This window comes from Stigmatopora nigra, chromosome 8, assembly GCF_051989575.1.
Source record: "Stigmatopora nigra isolate UIUO_SnigA chromosome 8, RoL_Snig_1.1, whole genome shotgun sequence".
In the NCBI taxonomy this organism is placed as follows: domain Eukaryota; kingdom Metazoa; phylum Chordata; class Actinopteri; order Syngnathiformes; family Syngnathidae; genus Stigmatopora; species Stigmatopora nigra.
In genome coordinates this window covers 5,005,831-5,033,146 of record NC_135515.1, presented here as the reverse complement: position 1 = coordinate 5,033,146, position 27,316 = coordinate 5,005,831, and the positions used below count along the sequence as shown (strand labels likewise).

The following is a 27,316-nucleotide window of genomic DNA, read 5'->3' as shown; positions in this document are numbered from 1 at the left end:
GCAAACGGCCTCTATCAAAATATGACTTATTATAATTACTGTAGTTCCTTAAAACTGCAGGGAAATTATATACACAACGAATGAAAGATAATGCTATTACTTGCATTATTACTCTATATGAACAGAAAGCCAACATACGAGTCTGACTGCGTAAAAAACATCACTTGAAAATAATGTAAACTGCTTAAAACTGTCTTAACCACTTTCCACCCGAAGATCTTTTTAGGCACGGCACATGAAAAGGGAAACTTAAATATTTTAATCTTGCCATTGTACTAAAAATAATGTACATTCATAATTTGAAAGTAAATAATGGTTAATATAATGCACTATGATTAAAAGACAACAAACTAATTGGCTGCCACTGACATCCAAATTCCAAATTGGCTAAATTAGACAAGATATATACACTCATTTTTCAAGTCATTCTAATTAGATTTTACATCAGTTCCACATTTTAATTTGGAAAAAAAAATATAGAAGATATGTACACTCTTGAAGTGGGCCCTCATTTTCAAGTAATTCTAATATATTAGATTTTACACCAGTTTAACATTTTAACTTGGAAAAAAATGTAATTATACTGAAATGTCTGGAGATTGGCTTTAGTCGGAAAAATCCATTAGAGGAGGGCGGGTGCAGATGGAGGTGGTAGAGAGAAATAGAGCGAGCGACAGAGGGGGAGAGAGAGAGAGAGAGATAGAGCGCGCGTGCTATGTGTCGGTTTATATAGAAGTAGATGTGCGTGTGTTCAGGTCTCATTTAGCTCATTTCCAACGAATCGCTTTAACACATGATGAAACTAGCCCTAATAGTTGCGTAGCGTGCAAGTGGTCTTGTCCACCTCCCTACAAAACAAAAGCTTCTTGCATTTTGCTTTTGACCCCTTCCTAACCAGGGAGCCAGCATGCACTGTCAAGCCGAGGTGAGGCTCTCGTCTCCCGGCCAGCTGAAGGCTGCCAGACGGCGCTACAAGACCTTCATGATTGACGAGATCCTATCCAAAGAGGCTTGTGATTATATTGAAAAGTTTTCCCTGTACTCTGTATGCCCTTCGCTCATCGTCAGACCGAAGCCTCTTCATTCTTGTTCGGGTAAGAGAATGATTTAATATTTTTTGTTTCACCTGCTTTTTTATAGAAAATAAAGAGTTGACGGCAATAAGCGCGCATGAAAAGACGGACTGGGACAATTTCCCTTTCTGGTTCATATTATTCAAATTAAACTATAGCAAAAGACTCAATAAATGACGTTTTATTTTGTTGTTTTTTAATACGTGCATTTAGCGTGCATTACTGTGCCAGCGGACCAATTAATACTCCTATTTTACTTGGTCAATTATTGTGAGCCCAATTGTTATCATTGAATATAATTGATGTTATCAATGCGTCTATATTGCCAAATAAACTCACTTGTGGAGGTTACAAATCATGACTGAAGTGTTAAGTATGAACATCCCTTGTGCTTAAAGGCTTCTGGTGTATATATTTTTCATTTGTACATTATTATTACGGAATGACAACATGCAATTTAGTTAAGATTTATAAGGATATTTTCTCACTGACATTTTCCATTTTAATGAAGCCTTTAGTACGTTAAAACTGCAAACAAATTAGTTTTTATATGTATAAAATGCACTATACTACTAATATTCAAATATATACAAATATTTCATTCTAAAATAATAACATTACCCATTTATTTAGTTTATAGTAACTACAGTACCCGCCTCCATGTCTAAATTAATAACAACTCATTTTAATTTGACAGATCGATCAATAGAAGGAAATAAAAATGCAATATCAATTTACGTCAACACAACAACTATTTGGGATTCTCAATAGCTCCTGGTGTCAACGATTACGGGCTTCTTCAGTAACCATTAAAGATAATTGCTCCAAAGTCTGCAATAATAATCAGCACAACTTGTCGACAGTGGTGATTGGTGGTGGTGGTGATGGTGGGGGGGATACAAAAATAGGAAGAGTGATCCCATCTTCCCTGTGATATGATGTATGCGGGAGGGCACTATGGCTGGCACAAAACCGATCTGATGGATAGAGTAACCTGCTTCGGGGTATTGGAACATGGTTCCCACTTATTTGGAGCTGCATGGTGTGGGGTGTGAGATACACTATATTCTCCAACATCTATTGCCCTCAGTGCTTGATATAGAAGCACTCAGCCTGATGTGAGTCTCATCAGTGGAAGTCATCACTTATGGATAGAAGGGTGCCATGACCCATTACTCCCAGCAGGTGCCGCAGAAGGGCACATAGCAGAAGAAAGTGTCATTACAAAATGATAACTAGTAAATGTTGCTTTTCATTGTTCATGTGTTGTTATCACATTTCTTCAACCCACTATTAACATAAAAATGTGGAAGAAATGCATTTTAAACAATAAGATATCAGGATGGAGTATATTTAGTTGACTTTTTTCCTTTGTCTATGAGATTTTACATCCACTCTAGTATAAACTCAATTAACAGAATGGTGAAAAATGTAAATAAAAACAGGAAGTGTGTATGCGTGTGTGTGTATGTATATGTTTTTGTTCAGGTTAAGAGTATAAATCCAAGATTGCAAAAGAGTTTTTATCCCTAAATCTGTCAGACAATAAAGCATCCCATTAAGTGAAATCCCATTTAGAATAATGTTGCCTTGTTAGGCCCGATTTCACCCTTGTCAACATACACAGACAAGTATGCACATGTACACTAATACACTCTTTTCAGTTAAGATTAACTTGGAGGAGAAAGCCATTCCCACAGAACCAACAAGTCACGTCTTCAATGACAACTAACCTTTGCACAACAAATGAAACAACAATTCATTCAACTGCATTTCATTCATGTCATTAACCGCTTATCCTCACAAGGCTCATATATGTGTGTGTGTGTGTGTGTGTGTGTGTGTGAGTGAGGAGTACACTTGTAAACAATTTTTAACATTTTACCTACCTTGCATTATTGGAATGTGCGAGGAACCATAGTATGACGAGAAAACCAATGCAGAACTCCGTGCCAGAAAGTCAGACCTTGAAAAAAGGCAAAAAGAAAATACAATTTAGAAATATGTTTTTAGCATGTGCAAAAAGTGAAATGAAAAATAAAAGTACGAATGGTGACACTAAACTCTATACAGATAAATATAAATGAACCATTTGTTGTAAATATACAAACCAACTGAAAAAATAAATAACACTTGTATTTCTTTTCATCAACATTTTCTGGATGTCAAAAACATGACATATAAATAATTAAAACACTATTTTAACATCACCACACAAAATTCAGACTTTTGTATGCTCTGAATGTATTTTTACAAATCTGCTATTGCCCCGAAGTCTTAATAAAACAATGAAGTCATACATTTTGTACAGACATGCTTTTTAGTCAAGGGGAACTTTTTGGGTGGTTCGTTTGACTGAAACAAAAATCTAAATTTATGCATAACACACTGTTTTTTATCTCTTGAGAGTATTTTCTTGTCAAATATTAATTTCAAGAAAAAACGTTTCAAATATAAAACACAACACTAAACATTCTGTACAATTTTCCACTTATTTCTTACAAAAGTCAGTTAAGAAGTTTATGTTCGTATCCAGTGGAGGGAATGTTGATAGTGTCTGCAATAAAAAAAGGAAATTGAACGTCTTGATCTATTTTTAGCCGTAATGGTTACCGTAAGCATTTCTTACATTGCGACCTTGATTATCAAGCGTATCTGTTGCACTTGTGCTCTTTGCAGTTCCTTAAACAGTTTATTTGTAGCCTATTGACAGGACGTGTCCCTTGTCAACAGTGTGTCAGATATAAGCTCATGTGAGACTGCCTTGCTTTCAATGGAAAGTCACTGTTGACGCTAAAATTCTCCTCTTTTACCCTTTCTTGGTGTCTCTCATTCACAAGTCAAGCTCCTTGTTGACAAGTCATCTTTTCTTTTCCTCCCCCTCAAAAAAATCCATTCTCACTTGTGCCATTCATCAGCGGTAGTAAGTACTACAGCTTCTAATGGTTGCTATTAGGTATAATACGTGCCAGTGGAGGTGATTATAGTAAGGAACACATTGTGATAAAATGTAACTAGTAGGTGTGCAGTGAAATACAGAAAAGGTCATGTCTAGGCCTGTTGTAACCGCAGCAATGTCTTGACGGAGTATTAGAATGACCTCAGCGCCTACCTTAATATGATGTCATTGACAGCTACAGGCAATGTCTCCTCGTCTTTACAGTATATGTGTAAATCTTTATTTGAATGCATGTACAGGTACGAAGTAAGCAGGTGTGCTTGTATACTGCAAGTGCTAACATGGAGCATGTATGCTCTATTGACAATTTCAATTTTTTTATAATCATATTTTATTTCTTTTAATTTATGAATGTGCAGATTACACAGTGATTAGGTATATTCTTTGGCCTCACTTCATTTAAAGACGATATATTTTCATTTTTCTGCTAAGTAATACTATTTTCCATCATATTTCTCATGTGTAAGTGGAACACCTATACTCGAGTTAGATTCAAGATTAGATGCCAGATTTAAAGTCACTTTCTTAGCTCATTGGGGTATTTACATTCACTTTCCATAACAATACAAACAATTGCATGTGTATGTATGAATATAATCAATTCATTTTCTGAACCGATTGTAATCACAGTCAGTGGTGAGATGGGGCTGATACTGGCTAAATTTAGGCAAGAGGCGGGTTATATCATGAAGAGCAGCAACACAAACTTAAATCTTTCAACTTTTAGTCAGATATGTTTAAAAAAAAACATTGCCTGTGTGCGCTTACACATGTCTAATCTCGACAATCTATACATTAATCCCACCAGAATTGCATTCAATAGTCAATGTTTGCAATTGGAAGATCACTGTTATTTTTGAGGCCAGGAAAATATTACCGGCAAGTTCTGCATGTGTGGCATTGACTTTCAATGACCCGCCACATCCATTTAGCTAAACCTCTTGCCCCCTCTGTTTCTAGACAAGTATTACTTTTTATTGATTCTGGCTTCTTGCTCTTTCTGTGTGTGCTGAAAGAGCATTTAACTGTGTGTACATGTATGACCGCATACATATTATTATTTTTTTATCAAACAGTGGTCGACTTGTTTTGCAGAGCTTTATTGGAGATGAATCAGAATTTCCACGCACATCATTCTGTCACCTGTTCTGATTTAACATTTCCTGCAAAATAATTATTCATGTTGAGGGTCGAGGGATATGGTGTAAAACACAAGACTGCGTCATCTGGGTCAATGCCCTTTTACAAAAGAGAGGTCAAGAGTAAAACACTTTTCACTGGAAATGCCCGGCAAATATTAATTGAGCCATTAAACAAAGTCGATAAAAAGATAAGAGCTTCTTTAAAACTTACTGTGACCCTGCACTCATCTGTTGCCTGACTGTTTATTACGGTTGTTATATGTGACTTAAATTATGTGTGTGTGTGTGTGTGTGATCGTTTCAGGATCTTCTTCACTACGTGCCTACCCACTCCTCTCGGTCATCACACGGCAGCCACCTAACCACCCAGCCCACCTTCCACATACACCTCCATCTCCTGGTGGAGTGTCACCCCACCTCCCCCTGCTGTCACCGCAGCACTGCCGAGGCTCTGAGCCGTCACCTATCCAAACCCCCCTCAGTATTAGCAGCGACTCGGAGACAGAGCGCGGCACCCCCCGTCTGAAGAAGCCTCGGCGGAGTCGCACCATTTTTACAGAACTGCAGCTAATGGGCCTAGAGAAGAAGTTCCAGAAGCAGAAGTACCTGTCCACACCTGACAGGTTAGTATAGTTGATAATAGAATAGGCTAATTCTCATACACTTGGACACCTCTTAAATTCCGAGTCACAGCTTGTTGTTAGAGTTACTTCAAGTCTGTGTTGAAGTTTACTGTTAAACGGCTGCAATACACAAAGGATGAACTGTGTTTTTCTACCCATTTATAAAATGATGTAATTTCAACAAAAGTTTGCTTTTGCAAGGCTTAACTTTTGTTTTCACATCGATAATCCTTCCTCAATTAACCATAGAACTGATATATATATATATATATATATATATATATATATATATATATATATATATATATATATATATATATATATATATATATATATATATATATATATATATATATATATATATATATATATATATATATATATATATATATATATATATATATATATATATATATATATATATATATATATATATATATATATATATATATATATATATATATATATATATATATATATATATATATATATATATATATATATATCTTTGCAATGGCGGACTTGTAATAAACGTGTGCATGTAGCTAATTTTAAATTCTTAATAACATGCCACACAAACACACAGCTAAAAAGGAAACAAGAAAAAGACTGAATGCACAACTTAAGCATCACTCAAGAATGACATTTTGATACACTGCATAACTGGCATAGAGAACATTTCCAAAGTATTACACTTGCACATACACAGAACTTCACAAAGCCGCAAACGCAATTATCAAGCGGCGGTTAAGCTAATGTCGTAAATTTTTATATCTCCCGTGGGGATCGTCTCGTGTAATGTGAATTTTAGCCAAGTATTACCTCAGTATGCTAGTTCAAACAAGAATAATGTTTTCACCCCCCCTGCTTTTAATGGTAAAATAAAGATGAAGAAGGTGGAAAAAGCAACAAAGCCACATTCATAAAAAGGGGACGGCAGCCAATATAAGTAAATGTATTTAAATCTCTCCATCACATGCAGGTGTATAGACTAGACACTTTACACAATAAAGTATTTAAGTGACAAAAATCCCAAAAAGTAAGATTAAATATCTCTTTCTCTTTCTATCTTGGCTTGTCCAGAGGTGTTGGAGGAGTCATTATGTCTCATCTCCTTCTTGAAACACATTGCCAACGGCATAACAGCTCACTCTTCAAAACCCCATTTGTGTACACGCATGACTGGGCCAAAATCTGGTTTTAACAATAATATTGCATTCCAATGCTGGTAGTATAAAGATTAATTGAGCATATAATCAGAAAACTTTCAGGAGACGTTTGAAATGCTCCACTCAGCACACCTTTCTTAGAGACTGAGCCATATTTTACAGAAAAGTGCATACTGTTCCATTGTATAGAATGAAAATACAGTCCATTTTGGTCCCCCAGTTTTGCCCATACTCACAATCATGCCAAATTTTATATACATTTTATGATTTTTTTCTTTTATTCATGTATTTATTTTTTCCTCCATTTAGGCTAGACTTGGCACAGTCTCTTGGCCTCACACAGCTTCAGGTGAAGACATGGTACCAAAACAGACGTATGAAATGGAAGAAGATGGTAAAGAAAATTACAATGTACATGCAACACTATTGTAGGGAATTGGTTCAAATATAATTCCAGCCCTTAAAATGAAATAATAAAAAAAAAAATCACTGCTTCAGACTTACCTAATACAAATAATTATTTTACAGTACTGTAAAAAAAAAACAAAAGGACTACAATTGGTTTGTAGTATTTCTCAAAATTGTATCTATAGATTTAAGTTCAATTCCAGATTATAGGACATTTTATGCATTAAAATTTTTACTAAGTTTTACTATGTTTCCATAGTTTGAAAGTGTTAAGCCGACAGGTTGAAATAATTAAGAAGCACCTCAGGGTGCAGGGTCAGAGGTGTACGCTATGTGTGAGTGATGATAGGGACAAAAGTGAGCAAACACTGTCTGAGAAAACACTTTGTCAAATAGGGTGAGGTCAACAAGTGAGATTGTTAACTCCAAAGACAAATGGAAGTAAAATGAGTATTCAGCACTCAACTGTCCTAATGACTGTATTGCATCCTGTCTGACTATGAGACCATTCAATATACAAACAATCTAAATAGATTGTGTTTATTTGTAGGTCCTGAAAGGAGGTCAGGAAGCACCAACCAAGCCTAAGGGCAGACCCAAGAAAAACTCAATTCCTACAACTGAAGAAATAGAAGCTGAGGAACGGCGAGTGAAGCAGGAGGAAGAGGAGCAGCTAAGAGAGATGAAGGGAAACTCTTTTCCTGCTAAGAAAGAAGAAATAGTCGCTCATCTGGATCTTGAAGCTCTAAACTCTTTGCAGATCGCCACTCCACAATGCCAGAGTGCAGCAAAAGTGGAGGAGGGCACAAAGAAGGCACTGCCTCTCGTAATACCCTCAGAGACTCATGCAGAGACCTAAGCAACAAGAACACCACCAAAGACTATTCCCAAAAGCCAAAGCCTGAAAACAAAATATCAGCTAAGACATTGGTGTACTTTCACAGGAGCGAAAATAATTGTAGGGGTTAAAATACACTAAATCCATGAAATATAATAAAATATGTATATATTAAAGTCAAATGCACACACTTGTTTATGCAGAGCGCTTATCAGATACCAAAGTCAACCTAAACTGCAGCACAACTTGCAACTTAGCCATTTTTCTCATTTATCGTGCTCCTTTAAGGTTTAATTTTTTTCTAAACCAATGTTGACATCTGGGCCAAGCTCAGAAAGTATGTCACCAGGTATATAAAAGTGATTTGAATGATACTTTTCCTTCAAACACAGTATATACCCTCACATAGGTCAATGAAATCTTTGCGATAATACTAATATTTATTAGCGAATGAAATGATTTTATGTTTTATGTTCTGCCAAGCTGCCTCACATGTCACCTTTGTCAAAACGTTAGGTTTTGCCTAACTGTTCTGCACAGTATATAATATTTCACTGCCATCATAGCAAATGCTCCAGTGCCTTGTTGATCTCAGAGGGATGCAAATATATATTTTAGTTACCTAATTTCAAATATGTCATTTGAGTTCTTCTAGAAAGCATATTTGTTACAGATTTTACCTGCAAATACTTCAAAAATGTGCAAATTATTAAACACATGGTCCTTTTGATATATATACATATATACATACAACAGTATTTTAACTGCTGTTTGAAATCTGTATTAAAAAAAATAGTTTGTATGTCTGATGTTGTAGCTCTCTATGATCTTTTGCTTTTCTAACAGTATCAGGACAGCTCCTCTTTCTGCCTCAAAAGCCATTAGAAACTTTTAAGCTGTCAGAGATTCTCCAAAGAAATAAATCACAGCTTCTTGCCAAAAACTCACAGCAACATTTAAAATGTCAGACATTTTCAGCCTGCAGGCTTTTTAACTGCCTGTGATCGACTTTGCTTCAAAGCTTTACTTTTCTGCCTTGCAAGCGTTTTCTGTACTTTGGATGGACATGAATCCAACATGTTAATTCTATTGTTTAATATTAAAAATGCAGTATTTTTCTGATGTAAATGTTGCGGTTTCCTGAGCTCATTTTCCATATTTCAGGTTTGTGTGTTTATATATTAAAATGCGCTTAATGGATACCATTTCAAATGTCCATGCTATTATTGTGGCTGCTTTGAGTTTTCTCAATTTAAATTTTCTTTTTTACACTTAAACCTATTAAAGCAACATTAAAATTGGATTGATTTTCCCCTTACATTATCTTTAATTGTTCCGTACAGCTTGCACTGGACTGTATAAATATATTTCCTTCGCAAATAATCTTCCATTTGCAGCAATTAAAGCATTAAAGACCTTTATCTCTCTAGCTGTTAAATTGTTGAGGTAATCTGGAAAAATTTCACCCCATATTTACAGAAGCCTCATACTATAACTTGAATTATCTTGATGGGCACTATTTGCTTCATTTTACAACATGCATAGTTAGCAGGTATAGCCTCCAGCACCCCCTACAACCTTTGTGAGGATAATCAGTCCAGAAAATGAATGAAATAATCGTATAACTTTACAGGGAAAACCTCAATTTTCCCGACAACCCAACACCCTTGTACCACAAATGCCATGTTTGGGAAATCCTAGCTCTTGAAAACTGTCTAAAATGATTCCAGTTTGTACAGTAGTGAAGTGAGCTACAGGTGCAACAATCCATGTTACAAAAAAGGTTTTGAAAGACATTGTTCTGGCGGCCCATAATTTCTAGTGAACAAAGCAGGTGCCAGCAAGTATTTTGTGTTGTGATATCTATCATCTAACTGGTAAAACAGACCGGATGGCGTCTCAAATGCCTAGGGCTGCACTCTGACCCTGTGTAAAGCAAAGAACTCTTAAAAGTGTATTTTTAGTGCCAAACCCCGGACATGGATGATTTCTAATGCAAACAGTGAGGTTTAGCACTGAGTGATGTGTGCTGTGCTTTAACGCCTTGAGTAAACACTCCTAATGTCCATCCCACACGTGTTCATTGCATCAACGGGGGCACTTAACACAGTTCAATGGTATGGTCCACCAATTGAACATGTGATACATTTTTTTTGCAGTAATACCTTGACTTACGAGTGCCCCGACATAAGTGGAATTTGAGATACGATTTCAAGCTATGACTGTATTGTTAAGATCTTTTACTCATGACTCATATAACACTTAAAATGTCCATGGGCATGAAAGTGAATGGTTTGTCTAATTGTACTTTTGACATTTTGATCAAGATAATACCCTGGAAACCGCTCCAAGCCTTTTGGCATTCTTTTATATATTCATTTTGATTGACTCTAGCTATTTTTAATTAAAAAATATGCTGTATTGTACAAGTTCAGCAATGTTAAGGAATATTAGGGTAGGACTAGTTCATCAACATTTTTAAACTGTTATACCGGTAATCTGTATACATACATACACAATGACCTTAGGCAACGACTGCAAACATTTCCATCTCATATTACCTAGTTAGTTAAAGGTTTCGGCTGGCAGGGCTTTAAGGTTATGCACTTTGCAGGTTTCTGCAGGAGGCCCTCCCTTTGGGCTAATTGTTGTATAGAAAGGTAAGAATGACTTCCTCAAGGAGCCCTGCAGTGCCACAGTGGCGGGCTAATTGCAGTATCTGTTATTTTCTCACTGGTCCAAGTTCACCTGCAGGTCACCGAAGTGGAGTGGTGTCAAGCGTGAGCCCCCGACAATCCCAAAAATCCATTCACCCACTAAGACATCCATTGCGCACCTTCATCTGTCAACTTAGTGCTGGCAATTAGTCCTGATGTGACACACTAAGTGGGCGCAGCCTGATGATTCTTGACAGAGGAAGTTGTTTCTAAATGTTGACAGTAGAAGCAACAGCAGGGCTTAACTACGTAAATACAGGTGGATATGTTCAACAGTGAGCACAAAGTGTCCCATTGTCTTTATTTTTAACAGTGTAGCAGTCACCAGGCATGGGCATTGCCTCTTTTCAGGTCATGCATACGCATGACATGTGAATCATGTTGGCTGTTACACGTTGAGCAAGATATGTCACTCTGTCATCACTGGTTTGGCCCCATTCGGCAATTAAACCATAAAGTTTGGTTTAGCAAAACTGCCTGACGAAACCAAACATCCATGTATGAATGCTTATACAATGTGTTTGGCAGCCAGCTTTGGGTTTAGCCAAACTGTTGCCCAATGTGGGCTGAGATGGGCTTTAATTTACCAGTTGACCTGATGAGTAGAGTCTTCTATGTTGCACACCGTTCAGAAAAGTACATGACCAATACATGCATGCATGGAAGGGTAAGAGATAAGGGAAAATTGCTGTATGTCTCTGAAATGAATTTTAGCTTGGTTTTGTGCTTTTATCATCGGTGGTGGTTATTATCATTCAAATGAACTTCACTGGGAGTACATGCAGTAGTAGTGCAAAGGTTATAGCAATTTTATTATATTTAAAATGTCAAGCATCCGCCACTTACGTCAAAGAAGTAGTAAGTGCCACTATTACCCCAGTCTCATTATAATTATACATTTAATTGCAAACCAGCAAATCCACATTTAACTAGTATTTGGCATGCCGAGGCGTATGATATAAAGTATCACATTTTTGACAAATTAACGTGAGAGCTGACTTTCCTTTATGAATCAGGCACACAAAAGGAAACTCAAGCCTAATGACTTAGTGCCTTGAGGGAAGTGACAATGTCATAATTGATGAAAGAAAATACTTAACAAAATCTTGTGTCTTTTCCGATGCAATGGAAATAGGGCTACTAATTTGAATATTTCTTTCTTTCTACACTTGTCTTTCAAATCCCTGAGCAAATGTCCAAACCACAACTATTGGCACCTTTAATGCGGTGGAGCAGAAACTTGATTCTGCCTCTCTCCAAGATTATTGAGCTTCTCATCCTACCTGCCTCACAAATTCAGTACATATCTGGATATAGGTGAAACTTGCAGTAATGTAAAATATCATTATAATTTTGCGTCATAGACCTGTAACTCTCAAGATCCAGTAGCACAATGGTACTGCAATAGGAACAAGCTAAACCTGAGTTGGTGGCCATTAAACCTGAGTTAACCAAGAGCCTACCATGGATATTTTTGAATGAAATTCAAGGTAATCTCATTTCTTCTTTGTGAATGTGAATGCTCCTTGCAGTTAAGAAAATGAATGAATGAATAAGAAACACATTTTTAGACACAAACATCCAAACAGGAGCAAATTAGACATTTCCTTATATCCTATCACACCCTTTCATTTACTATCTTCTTCCTGCAGACAAAACTGTCTTTATATTTGAAGACATGCTTGAGTGAGTCAGTTCCTCTTAACTTGCTGTCATAGGCCATCAAAACACTTGGCTCCTTATACAAGCGAGACCTGCAAAGCCTGCCAAAAGTTCGTCGCCTTCTCCACCTGTTGTGACGCTGGTTGCTATAAACATTTGAGCAATTTGAAATGAGCAGGCAATACTGTAATGTTTCTTTCAAGATGTTATCTAGACTCAGTTGGCTCTGTGCCATGCACTTGAGGCTGTGTTCACAGGTTGAAACACATACATGTAGTCACTCACAAGCTTCCATTCGTGAGTATTGTCAGTGTGCGTGTGCACTCTAGTGTGTTTTGTTTTGGGGTGGATGAGGAGGGATGTAACAAGGATGAGGAGGTGGGATGGCTGTCCTTGGCAAAGACAAGACACGTTCTTTTTGCCCCAAGCACTACGCACACAAACAACATTGCAAACTGATGAAGCAAAAGAAAAAGGCTTCAAGCTATGGCTATAATATAGATAATTTCATAAGCACATAAAGTTGATAAAACACAAGGCAAGGCAGATGGAGGGAACATAAAATGGCATATTAACGCAAAGAATATGTGCATGTGCAAGTGTTAATTGAGAGAAATACACTCTGTCACATTTTCAACAGCTGGAATGAGCTAATAAAAGACATCAATTTTTTTTTGACACTTACACTATATCCCCTTTTAAACTAACCCTGTTATTATCCCAAGTTTATTTGACAATGACTGTATCTTTCTGCATCACAATAAACAGTAGACATTTCATTCTTCATTCAGCATGAATCATTTCTTATCTAAATAAGTTCCTCAAGGAAGTATAAGGATTAAATCACAAATTGTTGCCACCATAAGTATTTTTTAAACCATACAGTATTTTGTTGGTTACATTATAAAACCGTAACTGGCACTCACGAAACAGTAATGATGGTGAAGTTTTATAGCTTTGAAAGTGAGTCTGCTTATTTCCCACAACTTGGCCTCATACACAATATACCTCTTTTAAAGTGATTATTTGCTTAAGACCCATATTTTTTTGGAATAAGTCATGTATAATAACCATAACATACCAGAGAACAGAAAAAAATCTATTCAGAAATAAACAATAATGTATTGTGAAATTTGTTCTGCCTAGTGCGTGGCAGAGGTGAATTTGGGGCATTTACCATTACTGTCAATTCAAAATGACTGTTTAAAAAAAAAAAAACAATTTGTAAATTGCAAAGTCCTTGTTCAATCCTTAGTACTGATATGATGTTGGGCTTAGTTATTATATGGGTTACACCATTAATTAAAAAAAAAGACTTGTATTAGTATCGACAGATATCTTGATTCAGTTATTGCAATCAGGCTGGAAGAGAACAAAATGTTGTGAAATATAACTAATAATAAAATGTCACTGTACTGTTATCATTGTATAGAACATTTGTTCCAATGGAAAACACAAAAAAAACTACTTTAGTTGACAAAATACAACCAATAACCAGCAAACATGTGTCCGTCCATAAAGGAAAGTCTGTTCCAGCATGACCAGTTTATTAATGATGCTCAGCATGAACATGTGCAGGGGGTCAAACCTAAGTCAGTCGAAGAAGATCAAAGTATGAACACAATTTTGCACACTGGAAATGCATTGACAAAATGCATTAAAGCCCTGATGATGTTTTTCTTTCCTGCAGAGTGGGTGGGAGTGATCCAATTTTCTTGATGAATGGGGTCTAGGTGCTTCCTGATTGATTAAACTCGATGAGAAAGAGAGGATTGAGAAACTAAATAATACTACAGTCATCACTGCAGGTTCTGTAATGATGCCGCGAATGAACGTTGAAATAACCGGATCAAAAATAACAAGAAGAAAAAGTGTCAGAACAATTTTTTGCTTCTTCAACCATAGGCGGAATTGTTCTAGAGCCTCAGAGGGGATTTTCTTTGCAGTCAGGGGGCTTATTTGAATCGGATATACTGTTGATTGAAATGAATCAGCCAATATCACAACGCCTTATAACTCGATCCTGGGGACAGATGGAGCTGTCATCTGAGAGGACACTTTTCTTTAATCCTCACTTCACTCGTGTGCTTTCCCATTCTGAGTTGTCCGAGAGGGAAGTGGGGGCTGGGGGTATGGATGGCTGATGAGCCTTGAAGCTTTAAGACACATTATGGAATGCAACCCCAAACTTATATATTGTGTAAATACACATTACTAGGCTAAGATGCATCTGTGAGTTGCCAAGTAAGGGCAAACTAATTTTATGGTGGACAGAAGTAGGTCCAAAAATAACAGGAAGGTGTAAAGGAGTGTTTGCATTGTATTCCATCTGAAGTAACATTCGAAGAGGTTTTGTATTGGCGTCAAAGGTCAACTTGTCAGGCGCCGTCTTTTAAACCTATCATTAAAATGTTTGTCACCTTTTCAATAAGGTTATCTCTCAACCTGGAATCAAAGCAAGTCGATTTTTTTTGCCAGTTAAAGCGGTTCAGAAAATGAATGAATGATAATGGAATTTGTTTAAGATGCTGTCCTCTCGTCTCTAAGACCACTTGGTCCAAACACCAGAATTATTAATTTATCCCAAATTCATTTCAGTTATGAGTCGTGGTGAGGAATCATAAAAAAAGCTTGTAAATGTCGTTGTGCATGAATGATAATACACAAAGAAAGTCAATGTTGTGTGTTGACTGACAAAATCAGAATATAAATGATTTACTTAGGCTCAAATACCAATCAGAAACTTAGACATTCCATTGGAAAAAATACATTCACTGTTAGTTAACACACAATGATACATGTGCTTGCAAAAATACATGTACTCATCTGGATGCTTTCATTTATGGTTACTATAATGGATAGTTTTAACTAAATAGATCTTATTTTTCTGTTCTCTATTAGTTAGTAAACCTTACAATGAAAATAAGATATTTTGGCACAATTTCTTATCCGTCTCGGGTTTATTTTGCATTCTTTTAAAAGCATTCTTTTGATAAGGTTCTAACTAAAGTCCCTATGTTTTTTACACAGGTTTTCCCTAGTTTTTCAAATTTACTCTCTTATTCAAATGATATTAAGCCTGACTTACTGAGAACAAAGATTGCATAGTGTCTTCCAGACCAGTGCCCACACAAATGATCATTTTTATAATTGGATTATACCTCAAAGTGAGGTTGGAGACCACCCACATTCAAATTTGTGGGGGAAAAAAAGAAACCAAAACAATTGCATGTATATTTCCATCTGCTGACAGTCTTTGACATCTCTGTCATTTCAAAAAGGATGCTAGTAAGAGATCCGGTATTTTATGGAGACAATAAATCTGTATCTTCTCCAAAATACTGAAATAAACATTTTCCTGGGTAGCAATAAAAAAAGTTCCATATGAATAAATAATTGCTATCTTCCACTTAATCTCCTCCCCTTTCCTCTTTGTCCCCAGGTGAAAAGAAATTGTTGGCACTTGTATGCATACTGAGGGGTAAGTCATTCATGATGTACTAACCTCTGTGACAGTAATCCTAGCTGATCTGTATGTGCACATATACATAGGTGCATGCATCCCTGCGGGTTTGTTGTGCAAGTTTTTCATATGCCCCTAGGTGTGTGTCAACAGCAACCTGCTTGGTGAGCTTAGTGCACAGATTGACTCAAACACTTTGAGTCAATCTGATGACACGTGTCAGCAGAAAGCATCCTGTTCAGTCAGGAGTGATTTGTTACTGTTAAACGTTCACCAACGTTGCAAAGTCAAGCACTAATTCTAGCTCTTTTTTAATTTTTCGGATGATTTTGCAATTTAAAGTGAGTCCCATGACATGAAATGCATGTTTAAATTAGGTTTTTGCCAGGTGTCGTGAAACTGTGACAAAGCAGATGGGTTTCGGTGCAAAAATATTTCATAAAAATGACTAAAATCAAAGTACACACAAATGTTAAAGCTGCACACAATGTGAGGGATAGCATGACAATGTGGAACAGGTGAGTGACACAAAAGGAAACTGAATGTAAACACACAATGAGAAAGCCACAGCAGGGACAAGACACACAGGCCCAAATGTGAATAAGCCATACAATAGGAGCTAGAAATGAAGTTCAAATGTAATAAAGTTTCTTTTCCTAATTATTAATATGTGCAAAAGTTGATCATTATTAGTGATGGTGATTAAGAGGTACAGACAGTAGAATTAACTTGATTAATGGCAGTTGTTTAACACTTGAACTGTTTTAAATAATATTAATAAAGATAAGAAGTTTGACATTGAATAAAATATATTGATATGACTTCAGAGAGCCTCAATAAATTTGCTCTTGAGCCAATTGAGAAAATCTCAATCCTGTAGTACTTCTAGAGGCGGATTTATAACTACAAGATTAGTTAAAAAGGTTGCAAATATATATAAAGGAGGTCCAGTGGATATATGTATAATTTAAAGCACACCTATATCCATGCTTAAAGGATTTAAGAACATTCAGTGGAGAAATAAAAGCCACACTTAGTACTTTCACTATGACAGCATTTGTCCTCACAACAGAAGCGTACAATGTAAATTTTGAATGGATATTACAAAGACAAACTGGTGCCAATGGTTTTCATCTCATGCTGTTTTCAATGAGGTCATCTTTCATACACTTGCAGCGGTTTCCACTTGTTCATCTAAAGAACCCAATCCTCTCTGAATTAGACAGAGATTAGAGCTGGATTACGCTTCCTCTGAGAATCCCAGCCAAAGAACAGCTATTATATCCATCAGAGACAGTGGGCAGCACCTGTTGCTTCGCAGCTGCTTACAAAAAAAAAACATAGTCCAGCTCTTCCTCTTTTAATGGGAAAAAAGGCTGAAATATTTTAAGAGAAAAAAATAATACTGTGGCCACCCGTACAGTCTTTCTTTCGTATGCCCTTGAGGGACAGCATGTGATCGATTCACACACGGAAGTGTGATTGCCAGTGTGAATGGTTGTTTTTCTCTACGTGTGCCCTATGACTGACTGGCGACCAGTCTAGGGTAAAGTCTTTTTTTTTTTGCCTCAAGTCAGGTGGGATAGGCTCTATGACCTTGACAAGGACAAGTTATGTTAAAAAATGAATAAACAATAGTGTATGTGACCTAAAAGTCTTTTACTTCATTCTTATGTGTGACTTCAAGAACTTTGCATCTATTGGTATAAGTCAGAATCCCATAAAATGCAAATATTTGGAAGAAAACTGCACCAAAATAAAAATAAAAAAACAATTGCAAGAAGTTTTCATCAAGAAAGTGCAGGTAAACTTGTATTGCTGTACAAATTAGTAATAATGTTGTTTTGGAAATGAAAAAGCACAATTAACCACCCCCCTTTCAAACACTGGAAAGTTGCAGGTGCAACACTTAGACACTTACAATACAATATGAGAAGTCACATGTCCTTAAATGACAGGATTGTATAACCTGCTATGATATATTTGCAGTGCTTTTGTGTCTTTCAGGTGATAAAAATAGATATATTTATCCTAAGAGAAACTGCCGGAAAAAGCATATTGTAAGGCTACTTTATGATAATTAAAAAAAATAATTCTTAAACAATTTAAGGAATTACAACACTGTACTACACTCCTTGATCTTCATTGTATCTTTGTCAAACCTTGCAATGTGAACGCCTAATTGTTGCACAAACTCCTCAAATACGTGTTTGCTCAGGAAATGACAGGTTCAGCAAGCAAGTAATGGTTTACTATTACTCGAAATCCAGCCAGTCAGTCGCTGTGCACCTTTTAGTATGTTTTGATAGCAGTAGATAAAAGAATCATGAGGGGAAATTGAAGCGAAATAAAAGGTTCGTTACAAATCTGTCAAGCGTGCTCTGTGGCAGTGCCAGTAAAATCAAGCTGTCACTCAACTCACTTATCAAGACACTCATCTCCAAAACACACCAATATTCTTTGGCAGTAAATACAATGAGACAATTGACAAACGGGAGACAAAGAGGACAGGTAACAGTGCATTAACGAACTAAAAAAAACATTCTGTTGCTAGGGAACATCCAAACAAATAAAGCAATGAAGTAATTGGGTGTAAATCAGCCTTAGGGGAATGGGGACCAGTCAACACTGAAGAACGGCAACCATGTTTCACAAGGGAGGCTGGCCAAGTATCGTCCAGCATGAAATACCAGAAATCGTTTAGCTCCTTCATTTATTTCCATTTAACATAATTTGTTTTTGTCACTTGCTGCACAGCATCATGTCATGAATGTTCACTATTCCTTGCAACATTTTGTTATTATCAATATTGGTATTTTGCAGCTTTTAAAGCAGAAATATATTAGTATTACAATGCAAAGTTGGTATTATTGCGTTTATTCCATTATAATGGGGTTTTATTCAGGGGATTGGCTTAGCTATTTAAATGCAAGGCTCAAACTATTTTTACTTCTACCTTCACAAACTATCTTTTGTACTATGATTGTGATCAATTCCTTTCGTCATTGGAGCATTTAAAAAAAACACTCCTGTCATAATAATGCATCACATTGCTTTTGTTCCTTAGTAACAGCTTATTTTAGGGTCCATTCTTTGTATTTTTATCCATTGAACAGCAGGCTGTTTCCAGCACATGAGCTAATAACACCAACTTTTTATCATTTTTAGAAATTATCTTATTTAGAATAATCTTGCATCTTTTTGTCAAGTTGGCTGGCAATAAACTGGCGGCATATGCTACCAAATCTTTTGTCAAGTTATTGTTACCTGACATAAAATGTGCAAATATACAAGGATTAAAGTATATAGTTTGTTATTCAGCCATGTTTTGTCATCTCTCACATCTGAATGTTGATGTTTTAGGGAATGGTGATTAATAATAATCATTTTTGACAGGTTGAAATAGCATTGAATGTATTTTTTTTTCAACTTGATAAATGAACTCACCATTCCAGAGCTGCATTATATGTTTACCTTATTTTTTTTGGTTGTTTGATTTGAATGCTTTTGTATTGTATTGCTATTTTTTTGCATGGTGTGTACATTTGCTTCAGATTGCTCTATGGTCAGTTGAGAATAAATACAACAAATGTCTTAACACTTGAATGAGGTGTGCAAGAGTTAGTGTAGTGTAAAGATACACCTGCGCCTTTAGAAAAATGTTGTCAACGACTCTCAAGTTGAGCCGGGGAATCTCAAGGGAGCCTCTCTCGTCTGAATGGCTTTATTAGTGCCTCTGTAGTCATTGCCGCCCTCTTTAATGGACCAACACTTAGAAGTGTGATGAAGTAACGCCGAGCCCATTAGCTCGATTCGAGTTATGGCACCGAGTCACTTGTGTGGAGTGATACTGGCAGCAGCTGGGTTGATAAAATGCCGCCTGCTTTGTCAAGTGGGGGAGATGTAATCATGCCATCGATTCCATTATCTAAAAAAGTGCTTGAGAAATCATTAATGTAACCTCAAAAGGATGATGTTCCAGCTTCCCATCAGCAACAATCCTAATCTTCATTTCATGATGATTAAAAATAGTATGTGGTTTGCAAAGATATTAATGTGACTGGAATCATGCATCCCTTTGAAACATGAGAACTTCCTTGGCTGCTGTCCTTTATATTGTATAGAGATCTTAGGTCAGAGGGTATTATTTTGGCTTTGAACTTTTGTTTTTCTTAAAAAAGAAAAGAAAAAAATCACTGAGTGGATCTTATTTGCAAGTAATATGCAAGTACTAGGTGTGCAGGTTTGTGTTTGTGTATACATTAGTAGTTAAGGCTATTAATTCATGCCTGCCATGTAGCAATGATCCAAAGATGATGAAAAGCAGGCCACTAAGCCTCATCGGCACCTACGCCGTCGTTCCACGTACATTCCGTAGATTAACATGTCAAGAAGACAAACACATTATAATATGCCGATGTCTTCTGCAAGGTTGAATTAACCCTGTGACAGGGTGTGTGCAAATGTGCCCTGTTCATTTGAAGAATGTCCCCAGACTACTCGGTGGAGCGGAACTGAATTGAAACAGAGAGTATCACCTCAGTTGAGCAGTGATACTGACAGGCTACAGTATGTTTGCGCACATCTCACATTCACTTGGCTGGAGACTTTTACCTCGTCTGTCATCTGCCACGGCAACTTGAGCAGAAAGAAAATTACATGCTGCAAGCTAAACGCTCGCTCGAGTGCTCAGCTCATTTGGCTCCTCTAGAGTTGATCAGGTTCAAAAGGTCAAATTAGACCAATGACCTTGTACATACTTGGTTATATATATGGGATTTGTTTTCATTTGGCTACGAAACTTTGTTTTTAAATGATTACGTACAATATTGAGATGGTGTCACAGAAATGTAAAAACGAACTCACTGTCCTATTTTCAACAATCTTAACCAACCAACTTTATCCATGTTTAACGGTTAGAAGCACCTCTACATAGCTGATATATTGCTGCAATCACTTTTATAGTATTATCAGTATAACCGTTTTTTCTTTTTTTTAATTTAATGCCTTGCTCAAAAATTAAAATCTGTCAGTCTAAGAACATAAATTAAATAGCAATTATACAAAGGCTTTACAAAGCCCAGGGTTTGTGCTTGTATTTGAAGAGTGACGTTTTGACATGTCTGTCAACACATCACCCTGAACATGCAGGGTGTGAGCATTGGTATAAATCATCTTTGCAACAAGAATAGATGTTTTAACGATGACAAGCTTTGGAGCATAATAGTCTTCACTGCTAGTATAAGTTTAACTCTGATCATAATTCATCACAGCAATTGCAAAAGAATCATGCTGTCTTGCGTGTATCTATCTATTTATCTACATGTATAACTATATACATAACTATATAAAACTATATATATAACTATACATATACATATCTTCAAATATTTGCACGTAATGCTGAACCAAAATTCTCAAGATTGGACATGCAAAACTCCTCTCCTGCCAGTTGAATACCTTTTTGTTTTTCCACTGTGCTATTTTCCACTCAATCACAATGAATCCAGAGGGTCTCAACCATGTCTCATCAATATGTCGGATGTTATTTTATCTTATATCTTGAGTTCCAAATAGTGGAACACATATTAGTCTTTTAGGAACAAGACAGAAAGACCTGCGATAAAAATACTAGTCTTGGATCATTTAATTCCATCTAGAACCAACAAAAAATGACAAACTGCAATGCAAACTGTCACTCAGTCGGTCACTGACCTCCACCATGGTCATCCATCCATAGTCCTCAAGTCAATCTCAAATAAGATTTATCCCTGTTGCCCACTTAAAATCTTACACTGTAGCCATCACAAACATTCTCAAAGACGACCAATGTGTTCGTTTTTTTATCAACTCTCACTTCCCATATGTGACATAGCACTTGTTAATAAGAGAAACTAAAACCTGGTTTAAAAAAATACTATTAAATTCACTTATTTTTTAACTTTGCATTTTTCTATGATTTTTTTTTCTTGACATTCTGTGATGCATTAAAATGTAAAGATTCTGGTCTAACTTGCTCAACAAGAGAGCGTCAACTAAAACAATAATTATGTTTTCTGTTCACTGAAATACATTTACTGGGGTTTCCAATGCAGGTTGTCAAAATTATTAGAAGCTGACAAATGACATTGAGTGAGTAATGGACAGTACACAGAATTCAACGGAAATAACCTCTGCCGCTTTCTCTGGAAAAGCATGTTGCTCATATGTCTAACCACTTTGACTAATTAAGAATATTCATGAATGAAAAGAAACTAAAATAACTACTGATTGTAGTACAAGAGTGTGTAGAAGGAGCCAATAAATCACCATTGTACGACTTTGCAACTCTTAGTTGGATTTCTGGACAAATTATTTAACAAAATGTCAAAAATCTAGAGGACAATTGGATGCCTCAGTCATCATTCCACCTTTACTACCTTCAGGCATGCTCTTCACTGAGTTTTTATTAGGTTCAAGCAAAGACGCCCATCGTACCTGCCCCAGGGGTAAAAATAGGGAGGAAAAGGAAGCAAGCAAAGCACCTATTCATAACTGTTAAAAACTTAAGCCTTCCTCTAGGTCTTAACTGCTGATAGAATAACGTCCATTGACTGATAAGAAGGAGGGGGTCGTCTTTCAGCATGCATTCTCCTGTGGGGCTTACTTGCGGGGGGACGCACAATTCTCCATTCAGTAAAGATGAGCAGTGGCAATGATGAGGGGTAAAAAAAAACGTGCAAAGGGCCTGGAAATCTGTCAGCGAGTGAGGAGCAATTTGTCAGAGTCAGAAAGCCAGAAAGAAGCCGAAGAAATATGCGTTTGAGCAGGGTCTTGGGGATGAATGACAGAAGGAGAAAGAAATGTGGAAGGACAGAAAATATGTTGGCAGCCGCTTAGAGACTGTCAGGTATACATCCAAACCCGATGATGTAATCGTGGGTTAGCCAGTTCAACAAGCAGTGGGACTTTAAGTGGAGCTTTGGCCTAGCAGGTGAATGCAACAATAGCCTTATTCATTTCTCATGTATAACCCCAGAGTAGCAAACGAGCCCCAACACTTGGAGGACGAGGTTGAGGCACATTAGAAAGCTCTTTATATCCTCTACATCTGTCTCTTGCCCCCCTTTTGCGTATGGCTCAGTATCAGAGATCCCAGAAATACAAAGCTAGTCTGCTCTCATAGCAGGAGTCTTGCTGGCGCTCAAAATTATTAATAATAATGTTTAGTTTATGCTGCTTTTTGGCCCTCTCCACTAAAATGTCTAAATTTGCATTTTCATGGACAAATTATCTGCTACCTCTTAAAATGTATTTTCATTTTTTTAAATAACTATATTAATAGCATTCCAACAACTGTACAATGCTAGTTAAATTTAATCAAACCATTTCTGTCCATCCAAATACATTAAACACAGTTCTTTGATTTATTGTATCTCTACAGTCATCAAACATTTTCTACTGATCCAGCATTTTAGTTATGATATAATTAATTCATACATTATTACAGCTCCAAAATGCAGCAATATATATATATATATATATATATATGAATATAAATAAAGTTGACTTAATTTGTGAGAAGAAACCATGGCATCTAAAATACACCAAGTGGGTGTTTTTATTGTTGTTGTACCGTTTACCTCCACAAAGGGGCATTGCACTTTTCACATTATTGAAATCTTGCATATAAGATTTATATATAAAAAAAACATTAAATTGGTAGATTTTTGCAGATAATGTTATGATATAAATAAATTCAATTGTATAATAGATTATTACATGACAACCCTTCACCTTGCACTCCATATCCATCATCTTATTGTTTTTGGACTTACAAATATTAGATAATGCATTATAGTTTTTGTCTTCCACATGGTGATGGTCCAAGTCGGCAATATAGGCTTTATTTCCTCCCATCCTAAATTAAACACATTTTTTTTTTACATATAATAAAGAAATGAAACTAGGCCAAAGAAGTTATTTTAAAAAAATCCACTCAAAAATACCAATGAGTTCAATTCCTCAAATATTTCATTGCAATAAAATGAAAATCTATACCATATATTTTTTAAATCGCATGAAATGTTAATAGCAATTGGCTAAATGTTCCAATTGAATGAATGCATACAGTCACAAGCCAAATGAATATGACACACATTTTGCTAGATTTCTCTTATTACTTTCCAAATATTTCCAACTTCACATTAGAATGTTGACGAATATTGGCCACCACTACTAGCATAAAATATGTCTGTTTTGACAGCAAATAGCCTTAGTTACCAAGGAAACCTCTAAGTGACACCTAGTAGAGCTGAATAAGAAATATAGTTTCATGTCAAAGTTGTACAGGTGCCATGTAGCTCAAACCTCCACTGAATGAGGAACATGAAAGGCTATTGAAGTTAATAGTGGCAGAGGGGAACATTATCCTGCGGTCATGTGCTCGGATAAAGCACCGACACCCGATTGGTGCCAAAGCATAACTTTTCACCTTCTTTCCAAATCACATTATGGCACTCTCATCAGGTTTAGTACTGATATTGGTCACATGAGAGATGTACGTCAAATCAATGGAGAATGGTTTCATTTACTATAAAGCAGGTCATTAAAAAGTCAAATAAACTACCCGGTGGTTTCTCCTTAAAAAAAAATCTGAACATGGTGACCTGTTATGTTTAGCTAATCGCTTGCTGTATTTAGTCCCTTAATCTGCATTAATGTGTTTACTTTTCACTTGTGGTCAAGTAAGGGATTTTAATGTCACATCTGGAGGTTTTAAACACATTGTAATGAGTCGTGTGTTAAAATATACAATTGAATAGGACAAGTTTAATGTTGACAAGTAACAAAGTCAACACAAGGACAGCAAGGCTAAAACATTATTTGTGGGTTAGGACTTTGTACCTGGCAACAAGATGTAAAACTCTTAATGTTTTATTTTATTTTTTTCATTTTTTTTTTTTTTTATGAGAGCCAGACGTTAAGAATTTTCCTCATATGGACCCAAGTGGTCATTTTTTAATGTGCAGGTTTCTGTCCCTTCCAACATCAACACATTCACTAATAATATTCTTTTGTGAACTTCTTCCAGTTGGACCATGCTTTTATGACATCAATATCCAAAACTTGCCCACATCCTAATATCGAACACACGACTACTTTTATTTCCCTCTTTTAATATCTGGACCTAACGACAAACTACCCTTAATTACATTTAAGAAAAAAATACTTTTCATTAGTGAAGTTAGTTGAGCAAGTACTGCCATCAAGATTTTAATTCAGCCTCACTTTACTCACTCGAGTGTCCGACCAAGGCCACACTCCTTACTGAAATACAAACTATTATCACCTAACAGCAGCATTACCGATTTTCTTAAAAACATTTTCACTTTGTCTGGTAAATTTTCATTCTAGGCAAAACAAAGACACCACCAGAACATCCCTAAACAACACTATACTCTTTCTGTATTTGTTTTATATTTTCTTTCTTTGAATTATTTGGCCACATTGTGTGACCATGGCAAAGGTCCTGAAAAGAACATCCTGTAGAGCCCACTATCAAAAGGAGTTCCAATTCTCTCCTCAGAAAGAGTTTTAAGGGACATCTAAGGGAAGGCCAGGGTGATTGAGCCGGAGTAGACTACTTTCAGTCCATCCATTGCTCAAGTGGCTGACTGAAGATGTGTCTATAAGGCACTTGAAATCTTATTCTCTTTCGAAATCTTCCATGACAGTGCTGGAAGCCGTCATATCTGTTAAGAATATAGAGGATTTGCATCATGTTGAATTAATCGGCTGACATTTCGTAGTTCTGTGTTTTCTGAGGGGAATCCAGAAATAAAAAGTTTTCTTCCAAGAGATGAAAGCGCATAACTGTAAAGTCGTGTTAATCAAAGTTGTCTCATCTAGCCCACATCTGTCCCTTCTTTCTATATGCTTACTTTTAGCCAGGAATAGAAAGGACCAGCCTTCTCTGCCACCTTTTGAGCAGACAACAGTGTGTCTGTGATCTAACGGTAATAAAATGTCAAATAAAACATATGGACGGCCATTGGCAGAGTGCAGGAGTCCATGTAACACAATGGATCATTGTTATGGAAAGGATGATGTCATGATTTGCCTGCTCTTCTTCATTTCCACTCGTTTGTTAAAGGCGGAAGCTCTCTGTGTTTCTATCTGTTGATGCCATGTTTCCTTCATTGCAGCCTTTCACCAATTTATTGCCACCAAAAAGTATTGTCTTTAATTCAATTATTGGCAACCATTAGTGTGCCTATGGAATTAAAAACAAACATAATATTTCCATCTCACTATTCTATTTTTACCTGTTGAATTGAGATTAAAATACATAATTTACAAATTAACTGTAACTTCTACAATAAACTATACTAAAAATAAATAAATACATACAAGCCAATACAATATTTTAGTCAGTAGGTTTGTTGGAGCGGACACCGTTTGAAGAACTACAATGTTTGCCTTCACTATAAATATTCTGCTTAAGAAAGGGCCAATAGTTCTCAAGAGGGTTTAAGCCGAACTAAAGTGTGGCCATGTCATTAAAATTTCATCGTCTCTACATTACATCTAGTGTAGTACTTTGATGCACGTGGCAAAACTATGTCCTGCATAAAAGTCAGTGACTTTTCTGTAAAACTGCTTAAAAAAGGTGTCCACTAAAATGTGGCTGTAGGTTTAAGAGTTCATTTTGAACCCCTTTTCTACAATAAAAGCTCCAACTAGGAGACCCTCCACCTTGCTCACGTCAAAGTCAGAGTGAAGCTCTGTGTGTTATACTAATACGTATATCCACAGATGGTGGTTTGTAGTTGTGGATTATGGCAGCACTGTAGAATAATTGCTTCCTGGTAACTTCATGTTTGCTCCTTCTAAAATCTTTCCTTCTCTACATATTTCTTGGATCCTCTCGACGATTTGCAACAAAACATTTGATTGTTTGGTCCTAATATAGTCCACATTTCAAGGACTCCCTATTTCTATGAAGTACTTTTCACAATTATTGGTTTTTCAGTCATGATCTCTTTGGGCCACACCAAACGCCATCATAAAAATATGTTATGCAGTAACTTTTATACATTATAGAGTTGAAAATAAAACATGACATGATATGCTAAAATATGTCACTTGCCTAATGTGGACACAGTGTATAGTACATTTCAAAAAAGGGATGATGTACAGTGGATGACAAACAAAACAAATAAAAAAAAAACCCACTATGCCTCAATCTCATCCCAACCGCAAAGTGTTTATCATTCAATG

The 27,316-nt window shown here is 36.3% G+C and overlaps 2 protein-coding genes across 3 annotated transcripts in view; one reads left to right on the top strand and one right to left on the bottom strand.

The window, feature by feature from the left end:
- The window catches only part of clmpb (CXADR like membrane protein b), a 115,604-nt gene that overhangs the window by 78,502 nt on the left and 9,786 nt on the right, over positions 1 to 27,316 (bottom strand). For both annotated transcript variants that reach the window (XM_077722493.1, XM_077722495.1), the window contains exon 2: positions 2,963 to 3,039. In XM_077722493.1, the coding sequence (XP_077578619.1) occupies positions 2,963 to 3,039 (77 nt within the window). The remainder of the gene's footprint in view (positions 1 to 2,962; positions 3,040 to 27,316) is intronic.
- Positions 730 to 9,370, top strand: barx2 (BARX homeobox 2). The gene is made up of 4 exons (XM_077722497.1): positions 730 to 1,094; positions 5,479 to 5,797; positions 7,276 to 7,360; positions 7,925 to 9,370. Exons 1-4 carry the CDS (start codon positions 908 to 910, stop codon positions 8,231 to 8,233), a joined length of 900 nt encoding a protein of 299 aa, XP_077578623.1. The 5' UTR covers positions 730 to 907; the 3' UTR covers positions 8,234 to 9,370.